Source organism: Enhydra lutris, unplaced genomic scaffold, assembly GCF_002288905.1.
Source record: "Enhydra lutris kenyoni isolate GAN:26980312 unplaced genomic scaffold, ASM228890v2 scaffoldscaffold88, whole genome shotgun sequence".
In the NCBI taxonomy this organism is placed as follows: domain Eukaryota; kingdom Metazoa; phylum Chordata; class Mammalia; order Carnivora; family Mustelidae; genus Enhydra; species Enhydra lutris.
In genome coordinates, this window is record NW_019154172.1 from 3,460,561 (window position 1) to 3,472,681 (window position 12,121).

The window sequence follows — 12,121 nt, forward strand, 5'->3', positions numbered from 1 at the left end:
TCGGTTGCCTCCTGGAGGTCAAGAGCAGGAAGACAGATGTCGTCCAGTCCTTGGTTATGTGGATTCCGAAGAGCGTAGGCGGCCGGGGGTGGGGCGAAGCCACACCAAAGGCCACGATTCCATTGCAGAGAAAGCGGACGGCCTTAGTAACAGATTCTTTTGGAAGTCTGGCTGTGAAGACAGAAAAGGCGGGACTTGGAGGGTAACTTAAAGCTCAAGGGGATAATCAGCTTCAGAATCCGTATCCTTGAGTGGGAGCAATTTGCTGGAGGCCCTCTGGAGACTTTGTGGGTCCTTCTTAGGATTGTTGTTCTAGCTCTGTGAAGGGGGGGGGCGGAGAAAACGACCTCCGCCCTTCTCTAAACTGGAAACAAAAAATGCCATTCAGTAAAAGGCAAAACAAAACAGCGTTTGGTCTGAAAGCCTTCTTTCTTTAAAAATCCTGGCATGCAAATAAGGGGCTTTAATGTGGCTCCCAGCGATTGGTAGGTACTTACGAAATCCGTCATTTCCTCGTAATGCAGGATGCAAACGAAGAGGCTGCTTTCTGCCTTCCTATTGGCTGTTTCACTGGGCTACTTTCCTTCACCCCCTCCCGGTAGCTCTTATAAATTACACCAAATTGGTTATTCTTTCCACTTCCTTCTCCTTGAATAAGAAGCTGTGACTGCATTTTTGGCCGTAATGTCAGGACGCGGAAAGCAGGGAGGCAAAGCTCGCGCCAAGGCCAAATCGCGGTCGTCTCGCGCCGGCCTGCAGTTCCCGGTGGGCCGAGTGCACCGGCTGCTGCGCAAGGGGAACTACGCCGAGCGGGTGGGGGCCGGCGCGCCGGTGTACCTGGCGGCGGTGCTGGAGTATCTGACGGCGGAGATCCTGGAGCTGGCGGGGAACGCGGCCCGAGACAACAAGAAGACGCGCATCATCCCTCGCCATTTGCAGCTAGCCGTGAGAAATGACGAAGAGCTCAACAAGTTACTTGGGGGTGTCACCATTGCTCAGGGCGGCGTCCTGCCCAATATCCAGGCGGTCTTGTTGCCCAAGAAAACGGAGAGTCACAAGCCTGGCAAGAACAAGTAATTAGGAAGGTCGAGACCGTCCCCACTAACCCCAAAGGCTCTTTTAAGAGCCACCAAAACGTCAACGGAGGGGCTGATAACGGAATAGCGCATTAGCTCTTTTTTTGAAAACTTGGGTGGCTCTAAAAAGAGCCTTTGGTCTTTGGCTTGTCAGGGTTTTATTTGCTTTTGGCTTTGTGGCTTTCAGTTTTCTTTGGTAAGAGAACGGCCTGGATGTTGGGCAGGACGCCGCCCTGGGCGATGGTGACTTTGCCCAACAGCTTGTTGAGCTCCTCGTCGTTGCGGATGGCCAGCTGGAGATGGCGGGGAATGATGCGCGTCTTCTTGTTGTCTCGGGCCGCGTTCCCCGCCAGCTCCAGGATCTCCGCCGTCAGGTACTCCAGCACCGCCGCCATATACACCGGCGCGCCCGCCCCCACCCGCTCGGCGTAGTTCCCCTTGCGCAGCAGCCGGTGCACTCGGCCCACCGGGAACTGCAGGCCGGCGCGAGACGACCGCGACTTGGCCTTGGCGCGGGCCTTGCCTCCTTGCTTGCCACGACCAGACATGATTGACAGTGAGGCTAAAACACCCAAAGCACGGAACCTCACAACAAAACAGAATTGAAATGGCTCTGATGGAAAAGCCTTTATAAGCTTTGCTAGGGGTGGGGTCATGAACGAGCTTTTCATTGGTCCTAAATTGGCTCCAGAACTGGCCAATGAGGCCTAGAGTAGGTGTTGTTACGTAGTCATTGCTGATAACGCAAGGTTCCTACAAGGTCCAATAGAAACGAAGGGCTTTTGGAGCCCTAATTTGCATACGGTGGTTATAAAAGGATCAGGCCCGCCCATTCTCGCACTTCTTTTCTTTGCTAAGGCGTCTGGTGTTTTATAATGCCTGAGCCGGCAAAATCCGCTCCTGCGCCCAAGAAGGGCTCGAAAAAGGCTGTCACCAAAGCCCAGAAAAAGGACGGCAAGAAGCGCAAGCGCAGCCGCAAGGAGAGTTACTCCATCTACGTGTACAAGGTCCTCAAGCAGGTGCACCCGGACACCGGCATCTCCTCCAAGGCCATGGGCATTATGAACTCCTTCGTCAACGACATCTTCGAGCGCATCGCCGGCGAGGCCTCCCGCCTGGCGCATTACAACAAGCGCTCCACCATCACGTCGCGGGAGATCCAGACGGCCGTGCGCCTGCTGCTGCCCGGCGAGCTGGCCAAGCACGCCGTGTCCGAGGGCACCAAGGCGGTCACCAAGTACACCAGCTCCAAGTGAGTCCCTGCCGGGACACGGCGCTCGCATGAGTCGCCGGCCGCTTGACTCCAAAGGCTCTTTTCAGAGCCACCCACCTAATCACCAGAAAAGAGCTTTGTTCACTTATTTTCCCTCACTTGCTCTCACAAAGTAAGCTATTTTACTTGTGAAAGATCCTGGAAGATGGTACAAGTAGCTTTTTAAGCCTACTTGAGATCCTTGGCGCGTGACTGCCTTTGCTTTTATCTGGGGCGCGTCTTAACCCTGTAACTGTGGGGCTTACTTTTCTTACAAGTCCTTTTCGAATAAGAATATTGAAAATCCGCTTCTCAACTTCCATCCCCAGACTATTATGTCCTGGTGACTGTGGGGTGCACGTTTCATCGGTGTTCTAAAACGAAACGAGTGGTTTCGGTCATCCTCACTTCTAAGGAGGGCCCCAGAACAACTAAACCCAGGTCCTGAGAGCATTGCGTCAGAGCCTTGAAGAATTCTCCCAAGCGTTTGGCAGGGGCGGGCGTCCAGTCACCACTTCTGCCCTGCTGTGTGGCCTCCGGTGGATACCAGCGGTCTGGGCACTGAGGGTGGAGCCTGCGCTGCCGGGTCTTAGCCTTTCCCTGATTGGACGACATGAATATTCAAAATCGCGCGCCCTCGCCGGAATTCGCAGATTCTGGTTTCCGACACTTGCTTCGGGGCTTTGACATCCCAATTATTTCTTGGTTTGTGGATCGTTTTTGCATTTAATTCTCTAGTCTCGGAACGCCCCGGCCTTGCGTCACTGCAAGGCGCTGGTCATTTAGGGCTGGGCTCAAAAAGTCACCTCTCAGAGACCTTTCCACGTCCCACTCAGGAATTTGCGTCTCGTTCCTGCCTATCATCTGATCTCATTGTTTTCTCTTCCTCCTAGCAGCTGTCAGAAATTGTCCGGTTCGTTTATTTTCTTATTTATGGTCTTTCTCCTCAAGCCCTTAACAGAGACTTGTTGGTCTGGTTTTCTGCTAAATTATCAGCGACAGTCTGCCTGGCACATGGTGGACACTTAAATTCTTAATTAAAATTTGTCAAATTAATTTTCCCACCCCAATCCTTTCTTAATCGCTTCCGTGGATGATGTGTGCCGTTCATTTGCATTCGATAAATGTGAAGACGAAAACAGAAATGTTTTTGGAGCTCTTTGGCAAGTCAGTCCAGGGTCCCTTCAGGGCATTAGCTCTGAGGAGGCCTAGGTTAAGATTCTTTTTCTGCACCAAAATGATGTTTGTGGTGGTTTTCCCATTATGCTTCTGGTGGTATAATCTCTTTTGGATTTTCATTAAATTCAGAGTATTGGTCGCTGGAAAGATCCTTTTCCCATCTCCTTTTCTGACACCCACCATCTCCATCCTGATACTCTGTTCCCCATGGAAGATGAGCTTTTAATTTATACTCATCTTCTCACTTATCAGGAAGCCCTGAAAAGATAGTCCCTGCAAGACAGTCAAGACCAAATAACCCCTTTTACAAAGGAGGTTGAGAAAAGCAAAGGAATTGGTTCACTGGTCATGCAGTTAACATTGTTCACCTTTGTATCCTTAAATGCGCAGACAATTGCATTTTAGTTTTATTTCGTGTAATTACAGAATGTTCACTCCTTCTGTCCAAGCCTTGATTTTTGCTGATGAAGACACTGATGGTCTGATCAGTTATTCAACTCTACTTTTGGCTAAGGGGTCCTTGAGTTGATCCTAAGGGTTTCACGAATCCAAGTGGACTCCAAACATTATCGTAAACTGAATTAATCTTATGTTTCCTACATGTGTTTTCAAATGTGTGTAGATGCTGTTGTTATTAATAAAATTACCCATTAATTTAAAAGCTTGCCTGGATTCCTTTTATCTGCGATATATTCTCTCATTAAATGAAGTTAGATAAAACTACTGCTGGGTCTGTGGAAAAGCTGTTTGCCTCTGACTTGGCGGATGACTATTTATAAGCCATTGGCCAAACTTACTTCTACCCAAGAGGTGCACTGGGGCTGAAGTAGCTTGTTATGAGGCCTAGTCACTTAAAAAGACATGACCGCAAATAAGAAGCATTATAAACAAGACAGAAGAAATGAAGTCCTTAAAAAAGTTATATATAGAGCACTTACCATGGACCAGACAACTGGTCTAGGCCTTTACACATAATTAATCCTCACAAGAACCTCATGAAATAGTCACCATTATTATCTCCCATTTTATAGATGAGGAAACCGAGGCACAGAGAGGCTTCTCTTCAGATGCTCCAGAGAATAAACTCCTAGTTCAGGGTTTAGGGGATTTGAGAAAGTAAGATCAATCTCTAGAAGCCTTGGACCCCTCCCTGGAGTTTGGTGTGGGGGAGGGGGACTGTTTAGGCTTTAAAATGAAAATTAGAAGGAATATCACCTGCTTTATTCTCTTCAGGACGCATCCTGTGTATAAATCTATGGTGGTGACAGTGGTGGTGGCTGAAATCCCTGGGTTGGGACTGGGGGGTTCTGGTTCTCCAACCCAGAGGCCATACCTCAACTTACTTACCTGCTGGAATCCCTTTACTAGTATGAGAGAGTCTAGGTCATTGGTTTCAGGCTCCATCTGGGCATAGTGTTTATTAGGAAGGAAGTTGTAGAGCGGGGAAGGGGGAAAAGATGAATTTGGAATTTGGAATTTTAACTCCGGAGGGGAGCTAATTTAGGGATGGTGAGTTTAATCCTAAAGATCCTCTTTGATCACTTTTTCCTCCTGTCAGACATCTGTATACATTTGCTTATGTTGGGGTTAATAACAGTCATTGTTATAATAATAATAATTACTTCTACTTACTGAGCGCTTAACTGTTTCCAGGGTCCTCGGCCGAGGGCTTTACCTGCGTTGCCTCATTTCATCTTCGCAACCACTGTGAAAGTAGGTTCTGCTATTATCATCCTTATTTTATAGTTGGAGGAAACAGAGTGTCAGAGAAGTGAACTTGTCCCGGATCAGTGGGGAAGTGAGTGATGGAACTGCAGTCCAATGTATGCTTTTAAAAAGCTTGATATTCGGGGTGCCTGGGTGGCTCAGTGGGTTAAGCCTCTGCCTTTGGCTCAGGTCATGATCTCAGGGTCCTGGGATCGAGTCCCGCATTGGGCTCTCTACTCGGCAGGGAGCCTGCTTCCCCTCTCTCTCTGCCTACTTGTGATCTCTCTCTCTCTGTCAAATAAATAAATAAAAATCTTAAAAAAAAAAAAAAAAAGCTTGATATTCAGGGGCGCCCAGGTGGCTCGGTTGGTTAAGCGTCTGACTCTTGATTTCTGCTCAAGTCATTGATGTCAGGGTTGTGAGATCGAGCCTGGGATGCCCAGTGCAGAGCCTGCTTAAGATTCTCCTCTGTCTCCCAGTCCCTCTGCCCCTCTCCACCGGCCCCTAAAACACAAAACAAAATGAGAAAACTAACAAAACAAAACAAAACAAAACAACAAAAAACCTTGATATTCAAAACTCTCCAGAATCCACCTCTCCCTGCTTTTATAGCCTGTTTCCTACTGGTCCCCTGTGAGGTTAGGGAGGTTTTCTGCTCTCCTGAAAAGGGTCTGCTCACCTTCCACTAAGCCCATTTTGCTCAGGTCTGGACTGGACTGCCCCTTCCTTCTGGCTTGGCCAGAGCATTCTTTCAAGCCAAAGCTCTATCTTCCAGCTCAAGTGACACCTTCTTTTTTTTATCTTCCTTCCTTCATTTTTCTACCATATCCACCTGTACTTTTTTTTTTAAACATTATTGAGTTATAATTGGCATTCAATAAACTGCACGTTTAAAGTGTAATTTGCTAAGTTTTGACATACATACATTATAAACCAATGAAAACATCACTACACTGAAAATAATGAACATATGCATCACCCCACCCCCAGAATTTCCTAGTCTCCCTTCATAATTCTTCTCTCTGCCCCCTTCACCAATGACCTACTTTGCCCCCATCCCTGCCCTCAGGCAACCACTGGTTATTATATATAATAACCACTGCTATTAGAGATAGTTTGACTTCTAAAGTTTTATGTAACTAGAATCCTACAGCATGTATCCTCTGTGTCTGGCTTCTTTCACTCAAATTCCTTTTTTTTTTTTTTTAAAGAGATTTTATTTATTTACTTCTGAAACAGAGAGAGAGCATGAGCAGAGAGAGGGGCAGAGGGAGAATCAGATTTCCCGCTGAGCAGGGAGGGAGCCCGATGAGGGGCTTGATCCCGAGACCCTGGCACCAAGACCTGAGCCCAAGGCAGATGCTTAACCAACTGAGCACCCAGGTGCCCTCTGTTCACTCGCTGATGGATAGCTGGATTCCAGTTCTTCCACTTTGTAATACACTCCAATTTTGTATCGTGATAGTTCCACAGATGAACACAATAAACTTTTTGCCCTCAATTGGGAAGGATCTCAGATGGGGCATGAGACCTATACACAAATATATTCTGTTCAAATGGGAGAAAGTGTTAGGGTTACACCTCCCCTCTCCTGGGCTCGCACCTCTCACATTCATTCCAGGTTCCACAGCTAGCGCAGCCTTCCAAGCACAGAGCTGATCTCATCACCCACCTGCTCATAAACCTCCAGTGGTCTCCCTCACTGCCTCAGTTGGGCTTTCACAAGAAAATAAATGAAACAAAAAATGTAAAACTTTATCAGTAATTCTTATACCATATTTGACTTCATAGCGCCGTCTGGGGACCGCATAGCTCACAATATGTCCAATCAGAATTGACCACAGAGAGGGTAAGCCTGAGGGCCAGCTCTGTTTAATTCTCAGTAAGTGACCCTAAACTGGGAGACTGTCCCCGTGCCTGGGGAGACTACATTTCATCATTCACATGGGTGATGGGAAATCTGTATTTACTAATTTTGTAAAAGTTTTTAAGTATCTATTGATAGTGATAGTATTAAGTTCTGTAAGAAAGACTCTCTAGGACCATTCCTCTTCCCTGACTCCTAAGCATTGCTAGATATGATCTCATTATGTCATTTTTTCATTCAGTAATTTGTTGAGTATTTGTTAGGTACCAGGTGGTCTGCTGGGAGACAGAAAGGAGCCAAATGGCATTGAAAACAGGAAAGCCCATCTCAGGGACCACAGGCTCTATGTCTATTCAAGTACCTTGTGGAGCCGATGGCATCTTGATCCTCAAATGAGTATCCAGTCACTGCAATGGGGCTTCCCTGAATGTAGAAATGGCCCCATCAGGCTTTCCAGGCTGATAACAGCCACACGGTGCTCAGAGGGGACCGTGAGATTCCGAAGGGACTGTGAGATTTATAACTGGTCAAATGTAGAGGTTTACTAATGCCCTGTGCTGGTTAGGGCTAGAGAAATGGGGTAGTCTTATACACTGTTAGTGGCAGAAGAATGTGGTGCAAATGTTTTAGTGGGTAATATAACAATAACTATCGTAATTCCCTTTTCATATACAAATACAAAACAAAAGACTTCAAGATATTCATGCAGGGATGGTAAATAGCAACTTTTTATTTAAAATGTATTTTTAATTCTTTTTTAAAAATATTTTATTTCTTTATTGAGAGAGAGAGCGCACAGAAGAAGAAGTACACTCCTCGCTGAGCAGAGAGCCTGATGTGGGGCTTGATCCCAGGACCCTAGGACTGTGACAGGAACCGAAGACAGACACTCAACAGACTGAGCCACCCAGGTATCCCTGTATTTTTTAATTCTTGATAACTGAGAAATTAAAACATATACAGAGAGGGCAAGGTACTCGTTATCCAACTCGATCAATTACCAAACTTAAGACTGTCTGTCCTGTATCATTTTGAGGCAGATCCCAGATACCGTATTATTTCATCCATAAATATTTCTTTGTGTATCTCTAAAAGATAAGGACCACAATAGCAAGTCACATCGAAAATAATTAACAATAGTTCCTCAATTCATCAAATATCCGGTTGGTGTTAAAATTAATCTGAATGTCACAGCTTGAAGAAATGCTTTGCTTGAATCTGAACCCAATAAGTTCTATATACAATGGTTGGTTGACATGTCTTTCAACTCTAATATCTGTTTGCCATTCATCTCTTTTTTCCGTCTAGTTTCTTTGTTGGAGAGACTGGGTTGTTTTTCCTGTTGAGTTTTCCAATTGGGATTTTGCCGCTGGCTTCCCTGTGGGGTAGGTTATCAGGATCTCCTGTCCCTCTTTTCACTTTTTCACTCCCTGACAAGACTGATATGTAAGTGGTGCTATTTTTTTTTTCCTTTCTATTAGGAAACCCACAATGTCTGATTGCTTCCTTTTCTGAGATAACATCTGTTGATGTTTAATGGTTTGATCTTTTAATTCATTAGGGGCTGCAAAATGATACTCTAGCACTTCTCAATTTATTAACTAGAATGATTGAAAAAAGAGAAAGCAGTATTATTTTTAATAGTAGACACTTAGAGACTACTTAAATATCTTTTAGCAGGTGAAAAGAAAGTGATAGAGTCCCTTTTGGTGTAAATAAAAATGGTGCATGTGTACATGCATGAAACATTTTTCTGGAATTTCACCTGATAAAACTAACAATGCTGGCTACCGATAAGGAGAAGAGTTTGGTTAGGCCAGAAGGAGGCTTTTACTCTTTATGTCTTTCAATATCATTTGAATTTTTGATCAATGCTTGAAATCATTATCAGTAGAGGTTATTTGGGTAGTGGGGTTATTGGCTTTAAAGGAAAAAAAAAAAAGCCCCCGTGAGTGCTGTGAGAATATTTTTGGTGAAAATAACATGTTTCAAATACTTATCCTACCACTTGGGCCGCTACTAGACCCTCAGTTCATTTTAGTTAATTCTGAAAAACAGTTTAAAAAATCTTCAACAGGATAACCAGCCCTCAACCTAGATAGCAGCAATGGACTCCAGACACTCTTGGGGCTTATGTGTGGACCTCTGGTGCAGGGACTGGGACTCTCCTAGTCCCAGTCTCAAGAAAAATACAATCACTTAAAAAATGGTGAACATTGCTCCCGCATCTGGCTCTCTGCTCAGCAGGGAGCCTGCTTCCCCCTCGATCTCTGCCTGCCTCTCTGCCTACTTGTGATCTCTGTCAAATAAATAAATAAAATCTTAAAAAAAAAGGTGAACACTGGGGTACGTGGGTGGCTAAGTCGGTTAAGCGTCTGCCTCCAGCTCAGGTCATGATCTCAGGGTCTTGGGATGGAGTCCCGCATCGGGCTCCCTGCTCAGTGGGGAGCCTGCTTCTCCCTCTCCCTCTGCCTGCCGCTCCCCCTTGTTTCTGTTCTCTCTCTCTGTCAAATAGATAAATAAAATCATAATAAAAAAAGAAAGCAATACGCCTTTTAAAAAATTGTGAACAGTCCCTGGTGTGATTGATTCTGTCCTGCGCGGCTGTTCTGTGAACAGTAGTCGTTTATCTCCGTCCGCCTTGTCTCCCACCTAAGTGCGAGCCACCACCCCATGGAAGATTCGATGGATATGGACATGAGCCCCGAGGCCCCAGAACTATCTTTTTGGTTGTGAACTAAAGGCTGACAAGGATTATCACTTTAAGGTGGATAATGATGAAAATGAGCACCAGTTATCTTTAAGAACAGTCAGTTTAGGAGCTGGTGCAAAGGATGAATTGCACATTGTTGAAGCAGAGGCAAAGAATTATGAAGGCAGTCCAATTAAAGTCACACTGGCAACTTTGAAAATGTCTGTACAGCCAACGGTTTCCCTTGGGAGCTTTGAAATAACACCACCTGTGGTTTTACGGTTGAAATGTGGTTCAGGGCCTGTGCATATTAGTGGACAGCACTTAGTAGCTATAGAGGAAGATGCAGAGTCAGAAGATGAAGAGGAAGAGGACGCGAAACTCCTTAGTATATCTGGAAGGCGTTCTGCCCCTGGAAGTGGTAGCAAGTTTCCTCAGAAAAAAGTAAAACTTGCTGATGAAGATGATGATGAAGATTACGACGATGATGATGATGATGATGACGAAGATGATGATGATGAGGAAGCGGAAGAAAAGGCTCCAGTAAAGAAATCTATACGAGATACTCCAGCCAAAAATGCACAGAAATCGAACCAGAATGGAAAAGACTCAAAACCATCAACACCAAGAACAAAAGGTCAAGAATCTTTCAAAAAACAGGAAAAGATCCCAAGACACCGAAAGGACCTAGTTCTGTAGAAGACATTAAAGCAAAAATGCAAGCAAGTATAGAAAAAGGTGGTTCTCTTCCCAAAGTGGAAGCCAAGTTCATCAATTATGTGAAGAATTGCTTCTGGATGACTGACCAAGAGGCTATTCAAGATCTCTGGCAGTGGAGGAAGTCTCTTTAAGAAAATAGTTTAAACAGTTTGTTAAAATTTTCCGTCTTATTTCATTTCTGTAACAGTTGATATCTGGCTGTCCTTTTTATAATGCAGAGTGAGAACTTTCCCTACTGCGTCTGATAAATGTTGTCCAGGTTCCATTGCCAAGAATGTGTTGTCCAAAATGCCTGTTTAGTTTTTAAAGATGGAACTCCACCCTTTGCTTGGTTTTATGTATGTATGGAATGTTATGATAGGACATAGTAGTAATGGTGGTCAGACAAATGGAAACGTGGGGAGACAAAAATATACATGTGAAATAAACTCAGTATTTTAATAAAGTAAAAAAAAATTGTGAACATAACTTTTAAAGAGACGTTTCAAAGTGATTTTCCTGACTAGTCAACCTTGCCGATGAGGCTTCAGTTGGAGATTTGGTGCTCAGCAAGACCAGGAGGGCCAGTCAGGCTCTTCAAGGAGGACTAGGTCACCGAGGTGTGTGAATTTAGAAGAGAGTATGTAAAGCCAGCCCTGGACAGTTAGTATGGGTTACTGGGCAAGTCAAGAGTAATACTTAGGGAAGGTTATTCTGACCTTCTTATCTTTATTCTGAGACATGCAGAATAAATTGATGCTCCTAAATTTTACTCATATTTTTTTAAAAGATTTTATTTATTTATTTATTTTTAAAGATTTTATTTATTTGACAGACAGAGACCACAAGTATGCAGAGAGGCAGACAGAGAGAGAGAGAAGGAAGCAGGCTCCCTGCTGAGCAGAGAGCCCAATGCGGGGCTCGATCCCAGGACTCTGGGATCACGACTTGAGCCGAAGGCAGAGGCTTAACCCACTGAGCCACCCAGGCGCCCCTTTACTCATATTTTTTAAAAAAATTTGCAGATCACACATAATCTAAGGCTCTATTCCTATATTTGCTGAATACATTTAGTGGAACCATTGGCCCCTTTTCTTATTTATTTTTCCTTTGTATGTTCATTCGTTACTCCCTTGCCGACAATCTTAATTTACCCTCTCCGTGTTCTTGCAAAAAGTGTATTGCTTTCTAGGCATTAAAATAATTATCATTGCATACTATATATTTCATCTATATGGCATTCTTGAAATAACACAACTACAGAGATGAATAGATTAATGGTTTCCAGGCGATGCGGGGGAGATGGGAGGTGGTTGGGAAGACGCTGGCAAGTTCTTTTGAGATAACTGCATTACACAAGTTCATACAGGGACTAAAATTGCATAGAATTACATGCACACACGCACATAAATGCAGGTTAAAAAACTTGTAAGCAGTAATTCAGGCCTGCATATTAGTTAACATAATCTACCAATGTCAATTGCCTGGTTTTGATATTGTATTATAGATACATAACATGTCACCATTGGGAGACGCTAACTGAAGAGCACATGGAACTCTTTGTACTATTTTGGCAACTTCCTGTGAGTCTACTACTATTATTTAAAAACATAAACTAAAAAGCTGCAGAACGTGCTTTACTACTAACT

General features: G+C 44.5%; 3 protein-coding genes and 1 pseudogene across 3 annotated transcripts; 3 read left to right on the forward strand and 1 right to left on the reverse strand.

Annotated features, from left to right (window-relative positions):
- Positions 1-684: 684 nt before the first annotated feature.
- LOC111161971 (histone H2A type 2-B) lies at positions 685-1,261 on the forward strand. Its single transcript, XM_022526071.1, has one exon. It carries the CDS (start codon positions 685-687, stop codon positions 1,075-1,077), a length of 393 nt encoding a protein of 130 aa, XP_022381779.1. The 3' UTR covers positions 1,078-1,261.
- LOC111161972 (histone H2A type 2-C) lies at positions 933-1,639 on the reverse strand. Its single transcript, XM_022526073.1, has one exon. The coding sequence runs from the start codon at positions 1,622-1,624 to the stop codon at positions 1,235-1,237; it is 390 nt and encodes a 129-aa protein (XP_022381781.1). The 5' UTR covers positions 1,625-1,639; the 3' UTR covers positions 933-1,234.
- A 282-nt stretch (positions 1,640-1,921) lies between these two features.
- Positions 1,922-4,162, forward strand: LOC111161973 (histone H2B type 2-E). Its single transcript, XM_022526074.1, has one exon. The coding sequence runs from the start codon at positions 1,952-1,954 to the stop codon at positions 2,330-2,332; it is 381 nt and encodes a 126-aa protein (XP_022381782.1). The 5' UTR covers positions 1,922-1,951; the 3' UTR covers positions 2,333-4,162.
- Positions 4,163-9,754: 5,592 nt separating this feature from the next.
- On the forward strand, positions 9,755-10,723 carry LOC111162052 (annotated as a pseudogene).
- Positions 10,724-12,121: the final 1,398 nt, after the last annotated feature.

What these genes read in the sequence shown, in the direction of transcription:
- LOC111161971 (XM_022526071.1), top strand. Translation starts at nt 685, where the DNA reads ATGTCAGGACGCGGAAAGCAGGGAGGCAAAGCTCGCGCCAAGGCCAAA.
- LOC111161972 (XM_022526073.1), bottom strand. Translation starts at nt 1,624, where the DNA reads ATGTCTGGTCGTGGCAAGCAAGGAGGCAAGGCCCGCGCCAAGGCCAAG.
- LOC111161973 (XM_022526074.1), top strand. Translation starts at nt 1,952, where the DNA reads ATGCCTGAGCCGGCAAAATCCGCTCCTGCGCCCAAGAAGGGCTCGAAA.